The 27,876-nt window shown below is 42.3% G+C and overlaps 1 protein-coding gene and 2 long non-coding RNA genes across 3 annotated transcripts in view; 2 read left to right on the top strand and 1 right to left on the bottom strand.

The window, feature by feature from the left end:
- Positions 1-27,876, top strand: part of PHLPP1 (PH domain and leucine rich repeat protein phosphatase 1) — a 214,558-nt gene that overhangs the window by 177,071 nt on the left and 9,611 nt on the right. Inside the window, exons 11-14 of the mRNA XM_058691881.1 lie at positions 4,787-4,987; positions 8,466-8,628; positions 18,929-19,059; positions 23,900-24,004. Coding sequence (XP_058547864.1) covers positions 4,787-4,987; positions 8,466-8,628; positions 18,929-19,059; positions 23,900-24,004 — 600 coding nt within the window. The remainder of the gene's footprint in view (positions 1-4,786; positions 4,988-8,465; positions 8,629-18,928; positions 19,060-23,899; positions 24,005-27,876) is intronic.
- On the bottom strand, positions 14,154-23,906 carry LOC131489966 (uncharacterized). The gene is made up of 4 exons (XR_009250858.1): positions 23,822-23,906; positions 22,645-22,742; positions 20,159-20,302; positions 14,154-15,416 (listed from the first exon to the last, which is right to left on the bottom strand). It is a non-coding gene; the product is annotated as an uncharacterized LOC131489966 (long non-coding RNA).
- Positions 15,413-17,637, top strand: LOC131489967 (uncharacterized). Its single transcript, XR_009250859.1, has 2 exons — positions 15,413-16,959; positions 17,190-17,637. It is a non-coding gene; the product is annotated as an uncharacterized LOC131489967 (long non-coding RNA).

Below are 27,876 nucleotides of genomic sequence, written 5' to 3'. Positions count from 1 at the left end.
GAACTGGCAGTATTCTAATCCAGATCTCACTGGCCAAGATCTCCCAGCTTACCTCTTTTTGCTTAGAGTTGGAGATCTCCTTGATGGAAGCCCCCAGGAGAGTTTCAGATAATCAGTTTTTCATCAACAACTGGGCAGGGTGGGGTAGACAGTCCCCCTGCGTCACTGGAACGAGTGGAGGGGGGACCACCACCCTTCTGTTCCTGAAATCTTGGTGATGGCCACCTCCCCGTCCATCTCACACCTGAATACTCTTTTGATCACAGGAGAGCTGCTCCTGAATTCGGCTGGTCTAGTTAACAAAGTCGCAGCTGACCCTTTAAAGGACGGTTGTAGATTCCTGCCGTGGGTGGACATTAGGATCTGTTTTTATCCGTGGTTGGAGCGGTACAAGGTACTTTCAGGGGGGCAGTGGGGAGAGTGTATGTGCGGATGAAGTACATGGTAATTATTAAATACCCTGAGAGTATTAGTCACATTACAGACCATAAGTTTTAGTGACTCAGAACATGTGTAAATATCAACGGGACTAAACGGGAACGGAGAATTTGGAGAGCGTGATCAATTGACCATGACAACTGGTGCCTTTTGGCAAAGACAGATATTTCTGGCATTTTTGAGAGCTAAGGTGCCTACACTATTTTGTTTAAGTGAAGGGAGCTAACTGGTGAAGTACTGGTGTTTTGAGAATAAAATTAAAGTGTTTCTCAAAGTGTGTCTTCAGAATGCCCTGGGTAACTTATTAAACATGCAGATTCCTGGCCCTTACCTCAGTTCTGCTGTCTCAGTGTGGCTGATCATCAGAATCCTTAATTCCACAGATTTTTGAAGCCTTAACCTGACTTAATCAGTGTATCTGGGCATTGAATTCGAGAATCGTGTACCTTCCGATAGGAGGGTGCAACATCACTACTCTGTGTTTTTGCCAAAAACGTACCACCGTGTTGTAATGATAAAATATCAAACAAATGTAAATTGAGAGACCTTCTACAAAATAATTGTCTAGTACTTTCCAAAAATGTTAAAGTTGTTGAAGACAAATAAAACTGACTACAGGAGGCTAAGGAAGCACGACGACGAAATGCAAGGTGGGATCCCGGATTGGGTCCTGGACCAGGTGGAGGACGTCAGTGGGATAATTGACGAAGCTGGGCGAAGGTCTGTAGATGAACTCGTAGCATTGCATCACTGTTAATTATAACTGTACTTCTTTTTAAAACTAATTCTTTTCGTGTTCTTGTTCAACAGTTCTTTCATCTGTATACCTTTTGTTCCTTTACCTCGTAGCCTCGTGGCCTTTAGTGCCCAAGCCAGGCAGATTTCCCTACCTTTTGAAACAATAGTTCTGTTAGACTGCATGTGCTTTTTCTCCACTCGGAATCAGCACTGTTAGGTGGTATTGCCAGACAATAATTGTGGTTTGTTTTTCGAATTGAAGAGTGGAGTATGGCATTAATTTAGTGGGCTCCTCCCAGCACTTTAGGAAATTAAGTAGGATGGAAAATGTCACTGCAGGATAAAGTGAGACTAAGTAGTGATTGTTTCATGAAACTTTTAATTACATGTGTGTGTGCTGCATCTGTGTTGGGTGGTCACGTAAAATGTCCTTTGTACTCTCGGTTACTATCATGAAAGTTTGGAAGCCCTTTACGAGCTACCAACCTTATGAAGACAATGAAGTTGGTAAAAGTGTTATGTTGTGCAGACAGATGATAAGGAATTTAGAGGGTTACGCACTTCCTGGGACATTTGGGGGCCAGAAATCAAGTCTTTGTCTAAAAGTAGGAAAGTTGCTGGGCTCAGACTCAACCTTTTGGATTTTTAACAGAGTACAAGTCCCGGGCCTGATCTCCAAAAAAACACTGTTAAAGTGCAGGCAGCCTGGCGCACCTACAAATAGGGGAATCGGTTTCACCACCAAATCCCGTGCTTGGCTTCAGTGGCAGACTCGGCTGTAAAATGTAAGGGTGTGCTGGAAATTACTGAAAAACAAACAAAAACAAAACGGGATACAGAGCCTAGATGAGCCAGAGCAGATGGACAGAACGTGTCAGGGAGGAACAGAGCGACTGCTCAAGAAGCAGGAAGTTGATTTGTCTCTCCCTGCTGTTGTGGGCAGCCTTCCAGATGCTTTAGGGCAGAAGCCGTACATGACTTTTTTCTCCACAACTTCTGTACTTTCTGCTAAGAATGGTTTTTGAATCTGAGTTGTCTTGAAGTGCTGTGTGCATTTGGTCGCCACACTGCCCGCAGGTGTCCTGCTCGACCTCCAGCATTTTTCACGAGGAGGGCCTATGAAAATGTCCTCAGGAAAATGTGTTATTAGTACTGTTTTTTAACATTTGAATTTTGGAGAGACGTGTCAGGGAATTGCGGACTCTGAAGATTAATGAGGTCTGGGTTTTATTTCTGGCTCTGCCATTAATTACTTTTTAACAATTGCCAAGTAATTTGACTTTTCTCAGCTTGAGTCTCTGTCTTCTGTGAAATATGAGAGCCATCTCTGGGGGCTGATGGGAGCATCAAATGAAATAGAAAATAGGAAAGAGCTGTGGCCTCAGCATAGCACCTTACAAATGAATGGAAAGCAGTCCTATGTTACTGCCTTTTCTCTCTTTAGCAGAAGAGGGTTGCCTGGTAAAGAGGATTATAGGGATGAAACCTTTCTCGGCACACGAGACCGTGTTCTCTACAGTTATCACAAAATCTATAAGGGAAGGAGCTTGAGGTTATCACATCATCTTGACTTGAGGCGAAACTCAGTGCTTTAGGAATTTTTGTAAAAGGATGGGTATTGAATTGAGTTTTCCCAAGACCATTTAATCAAAAACTTTTTAGCCCGATTGTCTGCTCTCTGGCCGTTAGCTAACACGGTGATTCAACCAGGCCCTTTCAGTTCAAATCAAATCCTTTGGAACCAGCCCATGTAGTTTTAAGTTAGTTTCATTTCCTGGAGGGGTAGGATGTAAGGGTTTTTTTCCCCCTTACTTTCCCATAAAAGAGTATTTGGCTCCTTCACTGCAGCAAATTTCAACAAGATGAGAGGACGAGTCTTTTTGGAAATCACGGTCTCCTCCTCATTCACATGGTGGGAGGGGTTTCAAAGTCCCTCTGGCAGCTTTTGTCTTTTTTCCTTTCCCAACAGTGTTCCCTCTTTTTTCTGGCCTGAAGACAGGTGAACATTCATGAATTCTCTCTTCCCTTGTGTCCATAACTGATATATTCCCTAGAGAGTTATATTTTAATGAGATTGTCATATAATTTACCCCCCCCCCCAACCCCAGTCCATGATATTTTAGGGCAATGCATTGCAATACTGAAGAAATTCTTAACAGGGTATTTAAGTCAGGTGATATAAATGGGACCTAACGAACCAGACTCGTAAAAATACTTTAAAGAACTATGGTGCTGAAATTGGTTTCCTTCCTAGTTCAAAACTAGTTTCAGAAACTGCATGAATGGCCTTTATTTTCTTCCGTGTGGCACACACGACTATAATTTCCCATGACTATTTATGGTCTGTACAGCCCTTTCTAACTTCCCTTTTTTTTTTTTTTTAAATGTCAACTGAATACGTGTTTCTTTAATGGAAAATGTTCTATTTTGGGGATACTGCTTTTCCTTAGACAAGTAGTGGAGTTGGACAGTGTGTATAAGTATGTGTGGGGGGGTTGCAAGATTGGGGAGTATTAGTGGATTGACAGCTTGGCATGACAGTCCTGGGGATGACTCCTCAATACAAAGCCTTCTTTTTATCCAGGATTAAAAACTGCTATACCTCATATTGCATATTCTTTTTTTTAAGGAAGATTTTCTTCTTTTTTCTTAACATATGGCAGAATGGTCCTGAATTGGATGCCGAAAGTTTCAAACCTAGGTGGTTTTGAAACAAGAGAAAGGTGGTTCATTAACAGGCTTTTCCAGGTGGGGAGGCAAGGCAGCTTTGACCTTGGTAACCACAGGGGAGAGTCTGACGGGGTGAACACTCGCCGTGTTGCGGGGGCTACAGCTTGACAGTGGATGGAGCACACGCCGCCGTCGCGAACACGTGTCTGCAAAACGCGGTTTGGGCATCACACTCACCGTGTGATTTAGTTGTATTGTGACCTCATGTCTGATTGTCCTGTTACCCTAAGGGCCCTTTTATTTAAAAATAGGCAATTGTTTTTCTCTTCCTGAAGACAGAATATTAACTTTCCCGTGCCACCTTCCCTTCCACTCCCTACCAGCTGTAGAATGAATGCCCTCCTCTCACCTTGGTGCTTCCGTAAACGTTGATTTTTACCTTTTCGTGTCTAGCACGTATCGATAGTTACTGTGTTCATCACAGAGCGTGGGGTCACGTATCCATATGCAGGCGAGGAAAGCCAGGATTTATTTTTATTTTTTTTTATTTTTTTATTTTTTTTAAAGTTTTTTTTTTAATTTTTTTTTTTTCCAACGTTCTTTATTTATTTTTGGGACAGAGAGAGACAGAGCATGAACGGGGGAGGGGCAGAGAGAGAGGGAGACACAGAATCGGAAACAGGCTCCAGGCTCCGAGCCATCAGCCCAGAGCCTGACGCGGGGCTCGAACTCACGGACCGCGGGATCGTGACCTGGCTGAAGTCGGACGCTTAACCGACTGCGCCACCCAGGCGCCCCGCAGGGTTTATTTTTAAATGCCTGTTTCTAAACCCAGTTTAGAACACGCCAGGTATCAGTCAGAAAAATTCCAGATGTGTTGCGGATTCTGGACCAGAGCTCTGGCTTATCAGTGGGATTTTGTTGCATTTTGTCATTGTAGCCTGAGATTCCTGAATGCGTCTGCCAACAAACTGGAAACCCTTCCGCCAGCCACTCTGTCGGAAGAGACGAGCAGCATCCTGCAGGAGTTGTATTTGACAAATAACAGCCTCACAGATAAATGTGTGCCCTTGTTAACAGGACACCCCCACCTAAAGATCCTTCACATGGCCTATAACCGACTTCAGAGTTTTCCAGCAAGGTAACGGAAGGTCACAAAGTGTTCTCCAGTGCATTTCTGAAAGTGGGTTCACAGGTGGAAAGGCAAAAGCTAAAATGTTTATTTCCCAGATAAAGTAAAGCTTGTCCCTCCTGAGTTCACAGTTGTCTTTCATATCAGCTGTGATTAACATTTCCCTAAAGAGAAATGTGTTCGCTTTTCTCCTGTGAATGTATCCACGGACCCAATCACTATGGCATTCTTATGATTTTGAAATAAGGTTTTGTTATTTCGTGGGCATGTTTTTTCTTTTGGTTCTTTGTAACCAAATTATTATTCTGTTTAATTAACCTAATACGGTATGTGGGAATTAGAATGTAAACCAGGAACCTGACGGTTCTTAACTAGGTACCAGTCTTTTATTTGTGCTGTGGTATAAAAAGCCCCGGTGGCCTATGCGACCAGAGACACCATGTCATATTACAAATAACTTCTGGCTCTCAGAATATTCCATTTTTAATTCTGTTGTAGTCTGAACTTGTAATTTGGGGGGGCAGTGGCACGGTGTCTAACTTGGGGTGAATCTACACACCCAGCCTGCCACGAAGGAAATACTCCACGTGCGTGTCACTGGCGTTTGTCCATCTCACAAGTTAGGACCTGGAACACACACACGCCCAGCACAGAGGCGGCCGCCAGCCCCTTCTGGTATTCTGCTCCTAGCTCCAGCTGAGCACCGGGCAGAGCGAGAAATAGTGGCACGGCTTCCCTCTGCCGCCCTCAAGGCTACGAGCCTATCGAAACCTCACTAAGTGGGGAAGGCCAAATATGCATGGACTTAAAGTATTGCTCTGGGTTTTTGTTGTTGTTGTTGTACATATTTATTTCTGTATTGTTTCCTCTCGTTTGATATTAATGATTAAACCTTCTTTTTTCTTCTAGGTACTTTACTTCTGTGTACTTTTTTTTTTTTTCCATGTACTTTTACTGTGTACATAGTATTTTACTGTGGAATGAGGAGATGATATTTTTGGAAGAAAACATGGCAATCACCTAAGAATAATATCTCTGAAAGGACTCCTCATCCTATTTGAGAGGCAAATAAGCCCCGAAGGAGAAACTACCACTAGCTCAGATTTCGATAGTAGCCTCCAGTGACCCATGCCACTTGTAATCACCCCACCTACAGAGAATTTTTTCTGTACCTCACAAAAATGCATTTTGCTACAATTTCTGTCTCCCTACGGACTGTGATGTAGCACAGGTGCCCCCTAAAGACCCCAAGTTCCTCAAGAGCCAGGACTGTGATTTGTCACCTCCAGTGCCGTGTATATATGAGGTCTGGTCTGGGGCAGACACCCCACAAATGGCTTCCCAAATTAGAGAACATGCTCCAGTGGTCTCGTCCATTGGTCACCTTCTTTGTACGTGGAGGAATGGAAACTTGTTTAGGTTCTTTCTTGGGCCCGATTTCTATACTTTTGGTCATTTTCCATGCCCCATTACTCATGGATTTCTCCATATTTCTTTCCAAATATGATAACAGCATATTCAAGTAATAGTCTCACAAATTCGGGCAGTCGGAGCTCGATCCCTTCACAGTCTGTGTACACAGTGTTGTTTGTAGCATATCCTGATTCCTGCTCAGGATATTAAAAGACCTGATGTCATAAAATGAAAACTTAGTTCTTACTGTATCTTCGGAATATATTAATTTTCAAGATAAATAAGATAAATTTTATATTTGAGAGATGACAGAAGGAAAAGTAAATAAAAGGATTTCTTGCTAAATGTTTTTTGAAGGCTTCTTATGACAAATGAAACCATAACAAACAGAAGAGATACCAACAATTGTAAACTACATGATTCAAAGTTTGAGTTATACTTACTGGAAATCCTGCAGTTTTTGGAGCCCAGCATCACCAGTAGTAGAGAAAGGGTCAGAGGAGTGGTAGATGCTATTACAGGATTGTAGAGGTGCATGGTTTTTTCCCTCCACATTTGCAGAAAAGGCAAGAAACCCTAACACATTTTCTTTATTTGGTTACTATAATTATTGGTTAATATTACTAAGATCAACTGTAGATTAAGACTGAAAAATAAAAGACATTCTTTTAACCGTTTTTTGTTTGTTTTTTTTAATGTTCATTTATTTCGAGAGAGGTAGAGGGAAGGGCAAAGAGATAGGAGAGAGAGAATCCCAATGGGCTCTGCTGTGTCAGCACAGAGCCCAGTATGGGGCTTGAGCTCACAAACTGCAAGATCATGACCTGAGCTGAAATCAGGACTTGGACGCCACCACAGTAAAAGACATTCTTAAACAAAAGTGTTCAGTGTATTAGGACGTGTTATTAAAGTAAGGTTAGCAAGAGTCCTCCTTGGCAGATATTTAACAGGAGGTGAAAGGAATTTCTTTTGGGCACGGTTTGAATTTGGGCCCTGCCAGGTCCAGAGATGGTCCATCACAAATGATGTCACAGGAATCTGGGGAGTGGGGTTTTGGGGAAAGCATGTCTTCATATGAGCAAACGCCCTGGGCTACGCTGCCTCCCCTGACCTTTCAGAGCCAATACAAAGACAAGTCTTTCTCTCAAACTGATTTTTTTTTTTTTTTTTTTTTTTTTTTTTTTTTTTAACATTTATTGTTGAGAGACAGGGAGAGACAGACTGTGAGCAGGGAAGGTGCAGAAAGAGAGGGAGACACAGAATCTGAAGCAAGTTCCAGGCTCTGGGCTGTCAGCACAGAGCCCGATGTGGGGCTTGAACTCATGAACTGTGAGACCATGACCTGAGCTGAAGTCAGATGCTTAACCCACTGAGCCACCCATGTGCCCCTCAAACTGAGCTTTTTTAAAGCACTTCCAGTGGATTAATGCTAACTTATTATCCCACTTGAGTAGGATTTTTATTGGCGTTGAGACTAAGCTACATAGCAAAGCGACTGTTGCCAGGATAACTTAATTCACACACAGTTTTAAGAGGAAAGAGACATCCGTTTTTCTTTTTTTGCTAATTTGAACAGTTGAAGTTAATAGTTTTTGTTTTATACTAGGAAAGGAGGTGTTAAACTACTTTGATACTCAAAACCAGTAGTGGAAATGGTCTTAAAATTTTTTTTTTTTTTTATTTTTTTAGGGAGAAAGAGAGAACAAGCAGGGGAGGGGCAGAGAGACAGGGAGAGAGAATCCCAAGCAGGCTCCGTGCTGTCAGTGCAGAGCCTGACACGGGGCCTGATCTCACAACCATGAGATTGTGACTTGAGCCAAAATCAAGATGGAGACATTGAACTGACCGAGCCACCCAGGCGCCCGGGTCTTGTTTGTTAAAATGATGACTACAAGTGAATCTTTTATTTTTTAATTCCAGTATAGTTAGCACACAGTTATATTATACAGTGAATCTTTAAAGAATCTTTAGGTTCATAGTAAATTCCTTTTTTATTCTTGTTATGTATTATTATTTTTTAATTGCCTTAGGATTATTTTACGACCTGCTCCCCCTTGGATTTTCCTTTCTTTAGTAAAATGGCAAAACTGGAGGAACTTGAAGAAATTGATGTCAGTGGGAATAAACTGAAAGCCATCCCGACCACTGTCATGAATTGCAGGCGTATGCACACCGTGATTGCACATTCTAATTGCATTGAAGTCTTTCCTGAAGTGATGCAGCTCCCAGAAATCAAGGTACGTGGTCTGACTCCGTAGCCTCCAAGATGCAGGTCACAGGAGAGAATTGCTTTGTCTAATTCATCAGTTCAGGATGTCTGCACCTTTGTTGGATTCAAGACTCTCGGTTGACGTTGCCCCATCTTTTCCAACCACTGGGCTACGCTGCCTTGTCAGCAGAGGGAAAAACCAACAGCGATAAATAAAAAACACAGGATCAGGAGCTGGGAAAGTGATACTCTGGGCTCTGTCCATAACTAGCTGTGTGAATTGAGGCTAACCATATAGTCACCTAACTCTTTCCCATCTAACGATACTTGTCCTCCTCATTTCCAGGGTGGTTGTGAGGCTCAAAGAGTATGTCACTCAAATGCCTGACAGCAGTTTGAAAAAGTTAACAAACTGCATGCTCCTCCCCCAGACTCACGCGATTAAATCGTATCCACCAGCACAGCACCCAGTTAGTACTAATTCCCTTGATAGATCCCGCATCGTTCCCATCCCCAAACATTCATTTCAATTTAATGAAACTAGCAGAAGAGCTGTTATTCCCATCTGATGTGAGGTGCTGGAAAACAAAGGGATTTGTGTCCATGAAGACCGTAAATTGGCGGCAGAAACAGTCTGCAGTTCGCGACTTCTGACTCAGGGTAGATCATAGGATGAAACCAGCCTGCCAGAATGAAAGCCACGTAACAGCTTTTTAGTCATGATTTTTGGTGCAAAAGTAAGGAGTTATTTACATATAATGTATTTTTGCATTTGTACCTTAGCATTTCTGACCGTCAGTTTTGTGCTTAGTAAGAAATAACTCCGTGGTTATAGACTTGGAGCACATTTTAATCTCCTAAAAAGGAACCAAAGTCATCTTTCTTGGCCACCCTCCAGGCACTTTCTGTTATGATCTTTATGTATCAGATTTAAGAAATTATGTAGACATTTGAAGACACTTTATTTTTTTTAATGTTTGTTTATTTTTGAGAGAGAGAGACAGAAAGCAGGGGAGAGGCAGAGAGAGAGGGAGACACAGAATCCGATGCAGGCTCTGGGCTCTGAGCTCTCAGCACAGAGCCTGACGTGGAGCTCGAACTCACGAACCGTGAGATCATGACCTGAGCTGAAGTCAGACGCTCAACCGACTGAGCCACCCAGGCGCCCCACTGAAGACACTTTAAGTAGCATGCATAATCTTTCACTACAGTGGTTTTTATCCATTTACATGGTTGAGGTATATACAAGTCATTTTCTAAGTATGTGCATGCTTTGGGCCATGATATATTTTACCTAGAGCACACTATCACTTCATACATCAGTGGCATTTTAGAACATTGGTTATAAGCTCATAGACATAGTTTACTTCTGCTTTCCATATAGTACCTTTCACAAGGGTGAAGAGGCAGGGCTCTGAAAGGAAACAGACCTGGAATTTTATTCCAGCTGAAAGTTCCTTAACTGCTTCATTTCCTCATATGTAAACTGAGGGAAGACGAGTCCTTCCTTTACAGTCTTGCTGTGAGGATGAGGGAAATACTCCGTGTGAACATTTGGAATAGGAGTGGCACACAGGAAGAACTCTGTAATGTTAGCTATAATTAATACACTCCTGATGTGGTTCAGCTGTGATTATATGCAGCAGCTATTCTGGCTGATGACCATCAAAATCTGGCAATTTGTTACGTAAACAAATGTTTCTTTGCCTCCAGCACTGGCACGAGGTTGACAGCTAAGCTTCCCAGGGCTCCTTTCCTGCCCATTACTGGACACGGGGGCTGTTAAACTGGTCTCTGTGCACCGTGCCCGGTGGGGCACCAGCTCGAGAAGGGAAGAGTCGCAAGAACAACCTCCCGTTTGCTGGTCTTAACTTTCTGCACCTGTCTTTTAGTGTTTTCTTACTCGAAATTGTAGATGAGGCTTTTTTTTTTCCCCCAAGTATCTGGTTTAAAGTACAGATAACAGATAGACATTTAAACTTTTCAGGCTTTAACTAGATTTTGCAAAATCTGACTCTTCTGTGAAACCGAATCCTCTCCAAGACCCTTGCTTGCCTTCCTGGATTCTAAAGTCGGTCGGCGCCTTGTAAATCTGTTTAACGCCTTCCCGTTGCCTTCGCTCTGTTTGACTTTATCGCTCCTTTAAAGGTTTTACTTGTGGTATTGCTTTTTTAATGGTTTTCTTTCTTTTGTTCTTTGACTTTTCTTTTTATCCCAGCTACTATATACCTTAGCATTCTCCGCATGTTAACAACATCCGGTCTTTACCATGCAGCGCTTCCACTACCAGCAGATAGAGGTTTTGTTGTCGGGGTTTGCTCTGGGATGGGAGTGGCGGTGGGCACCCTCTCGCATCCTTTATGTACAGAAGTATCCGTTTTGCAGCCCTGGGCAGCTAGTGTCGAAAAAGTAGTAGATCTGTTGTTTTAGAACTCTGAGCTGAAATGTCATTGTTTCACATGAGAATATTTTAAATTGCTGTGTAAGCAGGTACATGCATTTAAACCAAGAAAATTCTTGGTAAAAAGAGTTGCTGCATCTCAAGTGATAAAACACCTGGGCGCCTCTTCACCGCAAACTGAGCTCTAAATTAGCATGTTTTTAATGTAAAAGAGATCATTTTTATCCTCAATTGAAACACTCGGCCTATACTAAAATTTCATTGTTGAGTTAATAACCCTAGATTATATTCCCATTGCTTCTTGAAAGTAAAGTGCCACAATTAAAGTATATCATAAATTAAGATCCTTGCAGTTATAAAACCTGAGCAGGTAACATGATTTAAAGAGGGACAGGCCCTGGTATATTTAACTAGCTTGTTCTCTCCATACAGTCTCATCTTGTAAGACGTTAAAGGAAAGTGCTTATTCACAGCTTTGTTACCGAAGCTTCAAAGCCAATTACTATTTAAAAGGGTAAATAAGTTCCCCTACTAAAATATATATGCTAAAATATATTTTTTTTTAACTTGAGGAACTAAGCCACTATTCTTGTACCCCTAAAACAGGCTGTATGCACCCTCCTCTAATCTTGGATAAAATTTAGGTGTGGCCTTTTCTCATGTTGGTACATTCAGTGACATCTGCTCATCCTCCAGCATCAATTTCTGTACTTGGGCAGGAAGGTCATAGAAGTTGGTAGTAGGAAAAAGTATCCTTTCAGAATTTTCCAGTGAGCCCACGTGGACCCAGTGCCAGAGCACTTTTGTTCCTTGGTTTTATTGTCTTCCCCTTTGTTTATCTCTTTCAAATTAGTCGTCCCTACCTCCAGTCCTGTATTCCTGGAGCAGGTTGTGTTCTATTCTGGTTCTAAAATAGACAGGCTTTGTCTGGATGTAGATCAGCTCTCCGTGGGCTAGACAGGAAAACATGATCCCAGAGTCACTACGTAAGCCAGACTCTGCTCGCTTAGTCCTAGGCCGAAGTCTGCACTTGGGCTACTAGTGGCTGATGAATCCAAAAAGCAAAAGTGACCATGAATACAGCGCTCGGTTCCCCAAGCTCTTAGTTGAGTAACCTCCAGTTGTTTGATTTATTCTAACCCCTTTTGCAGTGTGGTTTGAGTAGATAAAACAAACAGGTGATACATATGGTGAGTGAAATTTGTAGTGTAAACACCATGTCAGCGATTTCTTTTTTAAATTTGACATGTTCCTGTGGCATCTTGATTTTAATTACTGGGTGAACAGTGTCTTTTAAAGTGTTTGAAATTTTCTGCAGATTATTTCCATGCTGTACTGTGCAGTAATAAACTACTTGGATAAGTTGAGCGAACTCACCTCTAGGATCTGTGTTCTTTTCACTGGGAAATGCAGCATGAAGTATTTTTAATATGCCACACTCTTGAGAACACTGATTACAGGAAGCTGAATATCCCTTGGAATCAAACTCTGTTTGCTGTTGTTTGTAAGGTGAGGTGAGAGAGAGAGAGAACCAGTTCTGTGATAAAGACACAAAGAACATGGGGAACTGCTGGGTCAAATGGATGAAAGAAAAGGGATTAATTCTTTGGAAAGTAGGATAATGCAAATGAAGACCGATCAGGGACCAGTTCGGTGTCAGCCGGGTAGAGTAGCTGACCTCGCAGACTTTAAAGGTCATGGAGGCCTTTGTCCTGTGTATCTAAAAACCAGAACCTGGGAGCAGTCGTCACTAGGGTTCTAGAATCTGGGTCAGTAATAATTATGTAGGGGATCTTCTAACGTGCCAGGAATCTTGTGTCCATTTCTGTGTGGGGCAGGGCTCCTGACAAGGGCAAAGGAAAGGGATGACGCAGCGTCTATAGACCACAGGTGGCCGTTCATGCCACTCTTCTCCCTGCCTCACTCGTGACAGAACAGCAGGGAGCCAGGACTGCATATGCTCTTTCAAAACTGGAGTAACGAATTAAGTCAGACTAGTTTGTTTGATGGTTTTTAAACTCTAGTTGAAACAATTATTTCAGCAGATCCTTTTAACTTCAGAGCCATGTCCTTTCCAACAAAACGCCGCGTGCATCGTATGCGGTGGGGCATGGATACGTGCAGATGAACGAAAGGAGCGCTCGTGGCTGAGTCCTCAGGAAGTAGGCAGTGACGTGGTCACCGTCATGCTCTTCAAAGTCTCCTGCCCCTAAGGCTGAAGAGAAGTGAGCTGATAGGCCCAGAAGTCTGGGGTATGGCCTGAAATCACAAGCAGATTTCTCTCAAGTCTCCTCTGCAATCTAAAATCACACACTCCTTTTGCATTCTGCTTTTTACCATTTCTGTTAGTTTTCGTGTAAACATAAAGGCCCTTTCTGTCCATAATCTTTGAGTAAAACTGAAGCCCACAGAAGCATGGGCCGGGTGCCCTGTAACTTTGTGATATACCTACCACTGCATCCTTCCAAAGGCACACATAACCAATTTTAAGAAGTAGTGATAGAAAGGAATTGCTCAGTTTATATAAAGAATGCATTTTCTTTCTTTCTTTCTTTCTTTTTTTTTTTTATTTATTTTTGTGGGAGAGCGCAAGTCGAAGAAGGGCAGAGAAAGGGAGACAGAGGATCTGAAGCGGGCTCTGCACTGACAGCAGTGAGCCCAGTGTGGGGCTCAGACTCACAAACCGCGAGATCATGACCTGAGCCGAAGCCAGACGCTCAACCGACTGAGCCACCCAGGTGCCCCTAAAGGATGCCTTTTCTTAAAGCCAAATTTTGCAAATAATTTAGTTTCAGTGTTTAAGGGAATTCATGTTTGGGGAAATGGAATACTATTTGGTGGAATGAGGATTTTTTAAAAGAAATTTTTACCCTGATTGTCATTTTTATCAAATTATTGCCAATAAAGGTGTTCTAAATCTAAAATCCAGTTGAGAAAAATCACAGTATATGTAAATATAGAGAAGGAAGACGTATACAAGATTCAAGGTCTTCTCTTGCAACTCCTTGAAAGGTGCGGAGGTCTAAACAATATACATTTCTGAATAATGACAGACAGATACAATCTTATATAGAAAAATAATTTTACTTTTTTTTCCCCCACATTTGTTTATTATTGAGAGAGAGAGAGACACACAGAGTGTGAGCAGGGAAGGGGCAGAGAGAGGGGGACACCCAGAATCCGAAGCAGGCTGCAGACTCCGAGCTGTCAGCAGACAGCCTGATGCAGGGCTCGAACTCACAAACCACGAGATCATGACCTGAGCCGAAGCCAGACGCTCAACCGACTGAGTCACCCAGGCGCCCCTCTATAGAAAAATAGAACTCCAGCTTTGGGTTTGGAGTCTGAGTATCTTTGACAGGTTCCGACTGGCTCATTTAGTTAACAAGTTTACTTAGATATATGAACGTCCTACAGTACTGACCACTTAGTCTATACAACATCAGGAATAAATATAGTTTAAGTGTTTCAAGAGAATCTGGCTACAAGTTACATAGTGAGAGACAATACATGTGTGTATTTATTTTACTATTAAGCTAAAAGGCTGTGTCTCCTAACGGTAAGAGAGGGAGGGAGTACAGACCACTTCTACCTGAGGCACAGTCTCTAGCTTCCCACCTGGTCCCTGCCTGCCTCTCCGCCATCCCCAGCCACGCCAGCCACGCCAGTCACTCGTGGTTCGTGTCCTGGTAAGCCGTGTGCTATTCTCTCTCCCTGGATGCCCTCCTGTTTTCTCTGCCTCGTTATCTTCGATTCTTCACAAAAATCCCCTCCTGGAAGGCCCTCTCGGAAGCCTTAACCTGTCACACCCGTGCACACTTGTACCTATTACTGATTCGCAGCCGGAGGGAGAATCATTTCCCACTCTGGCCTGGGAATTCCCCAGGGTGGGGACTGTGATGCCGTCTCTGTAGATCCCTGACGTCTGGCTTATTGTCTGCCACCAGGTAGGTGCTAAATCAAGGCTCTTTTGGATGAACACTTGCATTTATTTGCTTCTTAGGAATTCGTAATGAAAATTAGTGAACCTGTTCGGAGGAAAATCACAGTGTATGTAAATACAGAGAGGGAAGGCTTTAGAAAAGATGAAAGGTCTTCTCTTGCAACCCCCTAAAAGGTGGGGCGGTTTAAACCATATACATTTCTGAACAATTACAGAAATAGTTACATCAGCAGCTTTTCCCACCGTGAGCACGGGAGTGCAAAGGTGATTGGGAGTGCCCCTTTGCGCCCTGGAGGGCCGCGTGGCTGCGCTGGTGGCCTGGCTGTGGTCTGAAGACTGAAGCAAGCGGTTGCAGAATCGCTCAGAGTTAGCAGGTGACCCTGCTGTTTCTGGGCAGTCCAGGCGATTCCTGGGGGGATAACAGGTAATACGCTGCTGTGAAAAGTGATACGCCCGTGTCTTTGGTAAGGTTCTGTGAGGAAAACATAATAAAGATATCAGAGCTTTGGTGATAATTATACTTAAATGTCGGATCAGTTCTCTTTAAGACGCACTGATTATTTTCCTGTGCTCTTAGCTAAACATATTAGCGGTCCTTTCCCTCTAAACCTTGAGTTCCTCCAACTATGAGTTATCTCACTTTTTCCAAGGGTTGGATAATTCTGTTTTGAGTATTCTTACCAGAATTTTGTATTATAGCCAAGTAGTTTTTGTAAGCTATGTCCTAAAATAGGCCTGAAAGAGGGAAAGGTAACTTTGTAGGCTGATTTAACATTCTATTTAATAATGTATTTTCAAGAAAATTTTAATGCATTAAACAATAGAGAAACATACATTAAACGTCATGGAATACGCAAGTACTATTTTTTTTCTCCAGTCTCACCCCCACATTTTCTGTTTTCCTAGTGGTAGCCATTACAACCACTCAGTCAACAAGTGTTTGTTGAAGACTACTAAAAGAATAAGAAATAGAGCTTGTAAGTAGAGCACTGACTGTTTATGTTAATGCCAGTAGGTCAGCGCTGGGAACCAACACCCTGTAATTTTCATGATCAAACCTCCTCCAATGTATAGAACTATGAAAGGGTATTTCTCTCCTTATCTGCCATTATGCTCTTTACTCCAGACTGAACTTAATCTCAGCACGCGTATCTCCGTTTCCATCCTAGCGGATTGAATTACTGGAGGATCTTCTCGGAAGATTCGTTCATTTCTTTGTTCAACAAATAATTGTCTACTAATTCCCAGGCATTTGTGGGCATCTGTTCTCTGTGCTGCACTAAGGACATGGGGGAGAAGCCACCGGCCCTGTTCTCTAGGAGCTCGTAGTCTAATGGGAGGAATAAATAAGCGGAAACTTTGAACGAGGGGTCCTAGTGGAATTGGCGTTGAGACTGACAAGAATGGGGCAGATTGTGCCAGGTAAGGGGCGAGGAAAGCCTGAAGAGTCCCGGTCCCAGAGAGCAGTATGTGCAGAGCACAAGTGAGAACATGACACACGCGGGAACTGGAATTAACTGTGACACCGCTGAATATAGAGTGCAGGGAAGCAGGTGCTGAAAGGTGGAGATGAAGGGCCTTATTTGACAGGCTCAGGAGTCTGGTGGCAGATTGGAAGGCAGTAGGGAGTGACTGAAAGACAAGCCCGAGTGTGATCAGATGGGATTAAGCGCATCACAGTCCCCCTGACAGCCCTGTGGGGAGTGGGCAGAGGGAGATGAGACAAGAGCAAAGTCAGGACCCCCGTGGTCCCAGACCTCCCTGTAGAGGCGACAACACTGTGGGACAGGGCACAGGAACTGGCTGCAGTGAATTAAGGGCCTTGGGGGGAGGGGGAAGGGGGAGAGACAGAGGGACTTGATGGTGGTAAGCACCACTTCTGAGAGGATTATTTATAAAGACAACGCCAGCATTGTCGTCATAAATAAACACCTTACTGAACTCATGTTATAATTTGGTAATTTAAAGAACGAGCAATTTTACACCGGCAGAGCTATGAGTGTTTAAATCATTAGGTGAGGGGCGCCTGGGTGGCTCAGTCGGTTAAACATCCGACTTCGACTCAGGTCACGATCTCGCGGTCCGTGAGTTGGAGCCCCGCGTCGGGCTCTGGGCTGATGGCTCAGAGCCTGGAGCCTGCTTCCGATTCTGTGTCTCCCTCTCTCTCTGCCCCTCCCCCGTTCATGCTCTGTCTCTCTCTGTCTCAAAAATAAATAAACGTTAAAAAAAAAAATTAAATCATTAGGTGAAATTAGAAAACGATGCCTATCAATTTCATAAAATTCCATAATGTTCTGAGATGTCTACAGTCTTTCCCCATAGTTCATGCTCTGACCTTGTTTTTGTTTCTGTCAACCACCCGTTCTAAGTTACGCACACCAGCCAGTCCTCAAGCTTGTGTTTCATCACTGCCCAGCACATAGCACTGGCAGCATTTGCCTTCTCTGTGCTGATGTACACGGACTATCCTGATGGAACAGCCCATCTTTAGTATTCTCAGTATTAGCGGTTTTTCATTACAGTCCAGTTGACTATTGATGCAACCATTATTTATAAATGGAAAAACAAAACAAAAAGATGACCACCTCCCTATTGATGTTTAGGCTCAATGAATATATGTCTTCTGCCATTAAAGGTGCTAGGAGTCCAGATATGGAATAAGTGATGAAATTGTATCTACATTTATGTTTTTTTTTAATTTTTGTTTATATTAATAAGAAAAATTGGATAGTAACACTGGTTATGTTAGGGCACTACATATAAAGGCAAGTTTTCTAAGCTTTTCCACTTGTCCAACTTTTTATAAAGTGGTTACAACACTCTCATAATACAAAGTAATTAAAATTACAATATAATTTTATATCGTTGCTACTGCTTGAGAGCAAGGGTATAAAACAATTTGTGTGGAAACATTGCATTATTTGAAGTCAGTTGAGAATATTTTTCTCCAAAAATATAGGTGTTCATTCGGTCTCTGTCCCTCCCCAATCCATAACAGATTTAAGTTAAAATTTTTTCCAAAAAAGATGATTTTGTCTGCTTTAAAGATTCTGAAATTCTTGGATACAATTTGCCTTTCAGACCATCTTAAGATTTTTAACAGGCTCTTGAGGCATTTTCTGAAATCATAAGAAGGTGCAGCCTCAAGCTGGATAATTGAATTCTTCCTACCCCTTTCTGCCAAATTGTGGATTACATGTTCTTTTCTCCGGAAAAATTGCCAATTACTCCTTTTCCCTCTTGTCGATGGTGAGCCACCTTCTCCTCCGGTTCCCTGCTCTCAGAACACAAACGCAGCACCTCTTTTAGGGCTTACCTCAGTTTTGTGAGAAAGGAGGTATTATCCCCATTCGCAGATAACACAAGTTTTGTTCTAATCAACACGCTGACCCTTTTTGTCATTGTTTTCGAGTGATTTTAGGCAGGAGCTGGTGGAAGATCTAGGTACTGGATGCCTGGGGGGGTGGGATCCTTATTTGACTCCTGCCTTTTTCCTTGCAGGCGGCAGGCAGGCCCAACAGCTAGTCTTTTACCAGTTTCTTATTGAGCTTCTTTTGAATTATCTTCTCATTTTGAAGGTATTTTGATTTAAGGAAGCCCCTTCAAAGTTCCATTTCGATGTTGACTCTACCCCTTATGGCCATAACAGGTGTGGAGATTTTGTGAGCAATCAGAAAAACTATCCTTGGGATCTTCAGCTAATGCTTGTTGTTTTACATGTAGAGATAAACTTAAAAAGATAACGAGGGGGAGAATAAAGAACACGGGTTTTCTGTGTTAACCAAAGAAAGTGAACATTTTAGCTGCAGATAGCAGAATCTGTTTTAAATGTTTATGGGAGGGTAGCAGACAATCTTATTTTTCTGCACTTGGCCAGCATAGTCTAGTGAATGGCAGACTGATTCTCAAGCAACGGGTAGGAGCATAGAGCCACCTGAACCACTTGTCCGGGCCATCACTTCCTGTTTCCCCTTCTTGTTGCAGTGCGTGGACCTGAGCTGTAATGAGCTAAGCGAAGTCACTTTACCAGAAAACCTGCCTCCAAAACTACAAGAACTAGACCTGACTGGAAACCCCCGACTTGCCCTTGATCACAAAACCCTGGAATTGCTGAAGTAAGTATCTCGTGATGCCCTGCAGCCCTGTCCACGTTCACTGACAACGCGATTTGTAACTCAGTGAAAACATTAAACAGTATCAAGTGCCCGGTGGCTTCTTAGCTGTATCTACACACATTTGGAGCGATTTGTGAGTCCATAGTTCACCAGAATGGAGGGCCAAAAACAATTTCAAATAGTTGGATACTCAAGTGTACTTTCAGAAAGTCTTTGAGGAAGTATCCAGGCAAAAAGAGAATGAGAATAATGAATACAAAGGGGGGGGGGGGTGGATATAAAGAAAAACGCAGAGGAGGGCCATGAATAACTAAGACATAAACTTACATCTCAGTTACTGAGGATATGGTGTGATGCTTAATGCAAATGTTAGGAAAGGATTGAAAGAGATGCATGATGTGGGAAAAACTAACAATCTGGTAAAATGCAGATGGTTTGAACAAAACTGGGAGTGTGGGATAGTTAGATCCTGCTAAGTTATCGTGTTTGGGGAGAGAATTCATTGATGTGGTGTCGTTCTTGATGTCGGCAAAGAATTGCAGGTTGAAGTTCACTGGGTAAAACATTAAAGGAGGAAACCTCATTAGAAAAAAACCGTCTTTAAAAATTTCTTCTCACACCACTCTAAATGTCTGTCAAGAGAATTGTGCTTCATAATTGAATATTATATAGCCATTAAAAACAATGCTGTAGGGGTCCGTGGGTGGCTCAGTCAGTTGAGCGTCTGACTCTTGATTTTGGCTGAGGTCATGATCTCACGCTTCATGGGTTCGAGCCCCACGTCCGACTCTGCTGACACCTCAGAGCCTGGAGCTCCCTTCAGATTCTGTGTCTCCCCTCTCTGCCCCTCCCCCATCCATGCATGCATGTGCACCCTCTCTTCTCTCAAAATAATACACTTAAAATGATGTAGAGTTAAAGATCCCTACGTATGAAGTTCAACGAGAAGAATATTTACACAATATTTGTATGGTATGTTCCCACTTTTTCCAAAATAAATTTGTGTGCATGTGTACACCTAGAAAATGCCTGCAAGGATATAAAAATGTTAAAATAGTGTTATTCTCTGGATGATAGGATTATGGATGGTCATCATTACCTTCTTTAAACTTTTCTGAATTTTCTTGCAGCCAGCTTAAGTCTTGGACACTGACACACGTTAGTCATTGTGTTTGCCTTCTATGCTTAAGCCCTTTTGTGCTGTCTCCTGCTAAAAGTCCTCTTCCGTTGTCTTAGAACAAAACTGAAAAGCAGGAGAATTTTAAAAGAGCAGTCATTAATATTATCCTAGGTGTTTACTGCCAGCTAAAATCTGAATATCGCTCGAGGCGATTCCTGGATGGAATTGGCCTAGTTAGTGCCTGTTTGTTTCAGGTACTGATTGATTTCAGTCTGTAATTGAGGAGTACTGCCTAAGCAGAGTGTCCTAGGAGAGCTGCAGGGGGTCTAGGCGCTCTGTACTTTTTCTCAGTTAGTGGAGCCTCGGCCCAAATCCTTGAATCTGTCCAGACCTCAGCTTTCTCCTCCATATGATGAGGAGGAAGTCCTAAGAGACTTCTAGAACTAAGAGTACCTGGATTATCAAAATATATTTTCATCTTAACGCAGCTAGCTTTTGAGTATTTTTATAAATATATGAAATTTTGCATAACACAATTATATCAAAATTAAGTTGAATTTGTATTACACACCAAAATAAATTAAAGCTAAATTAAAGAACTCTATAAAATGAAATAATTTCTAAAAGTAAGAAAAAAATCACATGAATATATTCACAAGCCAGAAAACATCTTTTTCTGTCCAAAAGTGGGAGGTGGGGGTGGGAGGGTGGGGATCGCAAAAGTAGAAATCAATATATATAATTGGTTTTGATATTTCTAAGTATTTAAAAATACTTTGTATACACAAAAGTTTGAAATCTCCTTCCAGGAAAAAAACCAAGAGTAAATCTAAAAGGCAAATGACAAACTAAGAAGAAACAGTGGCCAAAAAAAAAAAACAGGAAAAATACAAGCATTAATATTCTTGTTAAAAAATGTTCTTAGAAGAAAAGTACTCGAACAGCAAATAAGTGAAGGAGGTTAACATTTCACGAAAGAAGTACAGATACTTGCATGAAAATGTCATGTTCAAACTTACTAGTATATCAAGGAAATATTAATACTTCCCCCCTCAAATTGGTGCTGCTGGAGTACTGTAAATTGAACATAACTTTTCTTAAAAGCTATGGACTCTGTGTATCAAGCCTTTAAAAATATTCATATACTTAGATCAAGGTTTTCTATGGCAAAATTCATTCTAAAAAATAATCAGAACTGTGGTATTCATTTTAGGCACAGAGGTGATCATCAATCTAATTATATTTAGGATGAATATAACGTGACATGGGAAAATGTTCATGACGTAATTAGAAACAAGATGCAAAACCACATATTTATGATTACCCCACTATTATCCGTAAGAAAAATCTATTTGTTAAAGTCTCTGCAATGGACATGTTACTAGACTGGCCTGAGCTACTACAAAGCATCAGATGTGTGTTCTAAGATTAAAAAAAAAAAAAAAAAAAAAAAAAAGACATGGGCTCCTGGGTGACCCAGTTGTCAGACTCTTAATTTCGGCTTCTTAGGTCATGACCTCGCAGTTCGTGGGATCAAGCCCCGCATCAGGCCTTGCGCTGAGAGCTCAGGGTCTGCTTGGGATTCTCTCTCTCTCCCTCTCCCTCTGCCCCTTCCTCACTCGTGCTCGCTCACTCTCAAATAAGCTACGAAAAATAAATTTTAAAAAAGTTAAAAATTTTAAAAAGGAACAGACATGAAATCACAGTTTTTCTTTTAAAGAATTATTTTGAGAGAGAGTTCTCATGGGGGGGGGGGAGGGGCAGAGAGAGAGAAAACCCCAAGCAGGCTCCCTGCTGTCAGCACAGAGCCTAACACGGGCTCCACCCCAGGAACTGTGAGATTATGACGTGAGACGAAATCAAGAGTGGGACACTTAATCGCCTGAGCCACCCGGGGGCCCACATAACACTTTTATGTAAAAATGATGCCTTCTGTTTCACAGCTGGGAGGCTGTGGCTTCTTAATAACTTGGAAGAGCTTCCGTATCTACTGTATTTCCTGTGCTGTTGGAGGGATGGCCTGTTTATTCTGTGTGAGACAGGGTAAGGGCATATGCTGACGCTTCTGCGCGACTGTGACTGAGCTCCGGCTCGCATGTTCTCTCAGACTCCTCGGAAGATGTGCAAGAGTCGGCGTTCAGGTCGTTTGGGACAGCTGCTCAGCCACCCTGTATCAGCTGGGCAGAGAAGGAGAAACCCCTGCTTCACTGGGAAGCGTTTGGGGGGCGGGGGGTAGGTCAAGGATTGTTTTTTTTTTTTCCGTTCATACTCAGGCTAGGGGAAAAAAATAGCATACTCAGGCCGGGAAGTGGCATTATTTCTTTGAAGGCTCTGTGTTCTATAATAAAAAGCATAACTGTCTTTAGAAATGAGCCTTCAGTTTTTCTCTGGAATTCAGAAAGGCAGCAGAGATGCAGTGAAACCCTTAGTGATGCCTTACTAAGAAACCCTTTGCATGTGCTTACCGTTGTGCATGGATGAAATCTGCTAGCAGGGTCCCATGAACAGCAGATAACGACAGACTCATTCAATGCCCCTCTTTTCTTGGTAGGAATGACAACTTCTGAAAAGAGGATAAATAGCCCTGCTGTAAAATAAGGTATTAATCTCATTTCAGGATTTTCCGTTGGTGCTTTTTTGGCTTTTGAGGATAAAGGGAAGAGCGAATGTTTGCTGCCGATTGAGAGTAGAAACTTTTCTTCCACGAAATATTTTTAAATTTCAAAGAAACCGCCACCAGCTATTTCTAAAATCAAAGTGAATGCAGTTAGATATAGATTTCCTTCTTAAAGTTGAAGGGTTGTATTTTGGAGTTAATGAATGCCAACGGATAAATTCTTGGGGTCATGACAAAAGTGTTTGTGTTAAGAGACGACACACATGATTTTTCTCTTAAGTGATAGAGGGAGAAAACTAGTAGCAACTTATAAGTGGGATTAAGTTCACCATGCGGTAGCCAGCCTTTTTAAAAACCTATTTCACATCTGCAGAATTTCCTGTTTGGGGGCACAGAATGCTTTCTAGTAGGGTGGATTTTAAAAACCCCATTCAAGAGTTTACGCTTTTAGTATTTCAGTCTTGGGTCCTGTTGGGCCAGTTGTGGCAAGTGAGATGACTTCTCTCCAGTTTAAATCCACATAGTTCATGTGTGATTTGTTGAAATACCCCTTTCATAATTTTATGGTCATTAGTCTTAGCATGAATGGCCGTGTGAGTGAGGAAAGAACCGGAAGCTTCGGGGATGGCAAGTCCTCAGGATTTGTGAAACTTCTGAAGGGGCGAAATGGGCAGAAATTGGATTTGAGGATGAATGTTGCAGAATTTGCTCACAGCATTCAAATACAGTATAATTGTGGCTTAGATTTCTTACTTTTCAAATCTGGTGTTCATGTTGTAAGACTACACCCAACGTAATGTTTTCTTTTCTCATGCCAAGGTTGAGAGGGGTCCTTCTCGCTCCTGGGAGACAGCCGCCATCTAGGGCGATGTGTAAAGGTCTCTAATAACCACCCTAGGACGCGGACGAAAACGAGTTTTGAGGCTCTGTCTATATAACGCTCCTTTGCTTTCTCTTTGTTGAGTAGCTAGTTCTTCTGGCTGATAAAAGATTTCAGACACGTTAAACACAGGAGTGGTAAGTACCTGGTGCTTAGCAGACAAAGGTAGCAATTCACACATTATTTGATTCTAACGATTCCCGTCTCTTCCTTTTCTCGTTAGTAACATCCGCTGTTTCAAGATTGATCAGCCTTCAGCGGGAGATGGATCTGGAGCCCCAGCTGTATGGAGCCACGGCTACACCGAAGCTTCAGGAGTGAAAAACAAGTGGGTGAAACTCTGGAGTGAGAACCACCTCCCCCCCACCTCCTTTCTTTAGTGGGGAAGATGCCCAGTGCTAGCACACACTTTCCTCGGGTAACGTTTACTTGAACAGGAGTCCCCAAAGCGAGGCCACCTCATGACTTACATTTGAACACTAGGTTAAGCCTTGCTTGGCATCACACACTCTTCTCTTTGTGAGATGTTGCTAGGATACGGCGTAACTGACACATCACGTCTGTGTGAGACTCCAGTGTTTGGAGAAGACGTAAGTATTGAAATGCATCCCTGCCCTTTTGAAAAGCCTCTTTATCTTTCTCTGAAGCCTGTTTGCCAAGCAAAACAGGGGCTAGTATTAAAGGAGAAGTAGCCTTGATTGTCCATATTCAGTCACTTCCGGTATTGATTAGTCAGGGTTCTAAGAAGCTAGTTTTTACAATCTAAGTTATCCTGGAAGGAGTTTCATGTTCATTCCCTGTGACATCACCTGCTGGTCTGGCCACCGGGACTTGTCCGTCTCAGTTTCTTTTCCTTCCTTGTCCTACATGCGAATATTGATTTTCCTGAGAATTGTAATCAAGCTCTTCAGGCTTGCTTGCTTTTTATGAAGAGGTATTAGTAATTAGTACCAGAAAGGGAAACAATCCTATAAATTAGAATAGTCATAATTAGCTAAGGTATCAGAACACAAAATATTGGGAACAGGGAAAGAACCAAGTGGAACACGATTCAACTACCTAAATTAGTATTCAACCCTGGGTTCACATCAGAATCAGGTAAGGAACTTTAAAAAAAATACTCTTCAACCAAGCCGAGTATTTCAGAATGTTTTAAAATCTCCCCCAGGTGATTTTAATGTGCATCCAGGAATGGGAACCACTGACTAGCTGAATACCTTTCATGGAAAATAAAAGGTACAATTGTGGTTGCCATGCGGACTGCTTTCTTCTTTTTTGAGATAGAAAGTAGAATCAATTCAAGTTCTGGGTCTGACACATTGATCCCTTCTTCTTCCCCTAAGGGTGTGCCCTGGCTTTGTGCGGTCCAGAGAATAGGTCTAGTCCCCATCTCGGCGCCTCTGTTCCATTTGCCCGATAAAGGTTGTGCCCGAGCTTTGGTTGTCGTATTCGTTCTGTGTATTTTGCACTGTGTTATCATTGTATTTGGGGGAGAAATTAGTATATTCCTTTATTTTTTTTTTTAATTTTTTTTTAACATTTATTTATTTTTGAGACACAGAGAGACAGAGCATGAACAGGGGAGGGGCAGAGAGAGAGGAAGACACAGAATCGGAAACAGGCTCCAGCCCCTGAGCTGTCAGCACAGAGCCCGACGCGGGGCTCGAACTCACAGACCGTGAGATCATGACCTGAGCCGAAGTCGGCCGCTTAACTGACTGAGCCACCCAGGTGCCCCTAATATATTCCTTTAAAGCACCCAGAGTTCCCTTCTGGAGATCTTTTTAACTTAGAAGACCTTATGTCTTGGTTATAATCAAGTGTTCTAATTCTAGACCACTGTGTGAAACCAAAGGTTGGTTTTGAAACATCTCTGGATATTAAAACTATCTACTCGTATGTTATAATGAAGAAAGGAACCAACTAGGTTTTTTTTTTCCTGCATAATTCCCCCTTCTGTGTTACTTTTAAATATGTTGTTATATTGAAGTATGACATAGGTGCAGAAAAGTGAATAAGCATACAACTCTGGGAATGGTCCTCAAGTGAATACATCTGCAGACCACCATCTAGATTAAAAAATACAATGTTACCGGCACCTCAGTCAGAAGTCCTTGTCACCCCTGGTCCTCCCTTCATTTCCCCTTGCTCTTTTACCCTTTGGTTTTGCCAGAAGTCTCTCAAGCGTTTTGTTTTTGTTTTTGTTTTCTAATTGTAAAGAGGTCATGTAGGGGCACCAGGGTGGCTCAGTTGGTTAAATGTCCAACTCTTGATTTCAGCTCAGGTCATGATTTCACGGTTTCCTGTGTTTGAGCCCTGTGTCAGGCTCTGCACTGGCCTTGGGGAGCCTGCTTGGATTCTCTCTCTAACACTCTCCCTCTCTGCCCCTCCTCCACATGTGTGTGCATACATGCGCACACTGTCTCTCAAACTTAAAAAAAAAAAAAGATAAAGTGGTCGTGTAAACAAGGAGCTTGCTGCTTGCCATCTTGAAGGAAGGAGAGGAGCTGTCCCTGCCTCCCACTCTCAGATGTCTGTTCTCTTTTCTCCCTCCCCAAGGGGTGCAGTGTTCCCTCCCTATCAGGTCATTTCAGATCCTTTGGGGAAACCCAAGCAGGAGCTACAACTGGGTAATTTAGATTCTTTCTCAGACTAAAGAACAAACAGGAAACCTCAGTAGAAAAGAATCACTACTCTATTTTTGAAAGATGTTTTTATGCACCCCCATTCTGAGTAGCAAGGGGAGCTTACAGAAGGAAGATGGAATTATGAGTATTAAATTTTACTTTGCTTCAAATAGCCATATAACTTAGGATGACTTATTAACAAATGGAGGCAAGGATTACAAAGTGCTAAGAGCCGGGCTACCTGGCTTTGAACCTGGGCTTCGTACTTTTCTGCTGTGTGACTTTGGCCAGTTATGCAGCCCTCTTCGGCTAAATTTCCTCAACTCTCAAGTGGCACTAGAAATCCTACCTGTCCAGGGCACCTGGGTGGCTCAGTCGGTTGAGCGTCCGACTTCAGCTCAGGTCATGATCTCACAGCTTGTGAATTCAAGCCCTGCATCGGGCTCTGTGCCGACAGCTCAGAGCCTGGAGCCTGCTTTGGATCCTGTGTCTCCCTCTCTCTCTGCCCCTCACCCACTCACATTCTGTCTCTGTCTCTCTCAAAAATAAACAAATATTAAAAAAAATTTTTTTTTTTTTAAATCCTACCTGTACTCATAGGGTTATTGTAAGGATCCCGGGTCACACATGTGTGAAGTACTTGGAACAACGTCTGCCATATGGTAAACCCTATTTAAGTGTGAGCTATGCTTAAGGATAATGGTTATTACTGCTATTCATCTCCTAACTCCTTGAGAGCTGGGATTATCTTTTCAGGTTCAGATCTCTGTCTAGCCATCATTTGTATCAGGTGCTTAAATGTTTATTATTATCTAGAGAGTAAGAAGTTACCTATATTCAATAAACTTCACCCTTGTAGGAGCATAGCTCTGCAGGTGCTGATGAACGGCATTATGTAACCACCACAGTCAGGGTACGGGGCCGGTCCATCACACCCAGAATTCTCCTGTGCCCCTTGTTGTCATCCTTCTGCTCACCCCAGCCCTTGGCACCTCTTGACCTGTTTTTGTTGCCTTGGTGTTGCCTTTCCTAGAATGTTGTATAGATGGAATTATAGAGAATACAGCCCCCTTGGTCTAGTTTCTTTCACCTAGCATAATGCATTTTATATTCATTCATCTGTGATGCCCCATGCTCCTTTTATTCATAGTTTATTCACCATTTGAAATAGATTTAGGATATCTCAGGTTTTTAGCAAATATAAGTATAAATGCTAGAGTTGCATATAGGTTTTTGTGTGGACGTTATGTTTTCTCTTGTGTAAATACCTACACGTAGGTTTATATATTTAATTTTGTAAGACTGCCCAATTCCTTTTGATAATGGCTGTACCCTTTTGTATTCCCAGCTGCAGTGTGTGAGAATCCTAGTTGCACATCCTCACCGGTGCTTCCTGGTATCAGGTGGTGGTGGCAGTGGTGGCCATTCTAACAGTGATATCTCGTTGTGGTTTAATTTTGCCTTTCATGATGACTAATGATATTAATCATCTTTCCATGTGTTTATCATCCATCCATTTTGGTGAGAATGTATTCTTTCACATTAAATAGAGCTGAATGTATTCCTGTAGAAA

The sequence above is a fragment of the Neofelis nebulosa genome, chromosome 11 (assembly GCF_028018385.1).
Source record: "Neofelis nebulosa isolate mNeoNeb1 chromosome 11, mNeoNeb1.pri, whole genome shotgun sequence".
NCBI classification, from domain to species: Eukaryota; Metazoa; Chordata; class Mammalia; order Carnivora; family Felidae; genus Neofelis; species Neofelis nebulosa.
Note: the sequence above shows the minus strand (reverse complement) of the source record. Positions and strands in the feature narration are given on the sequence as shown.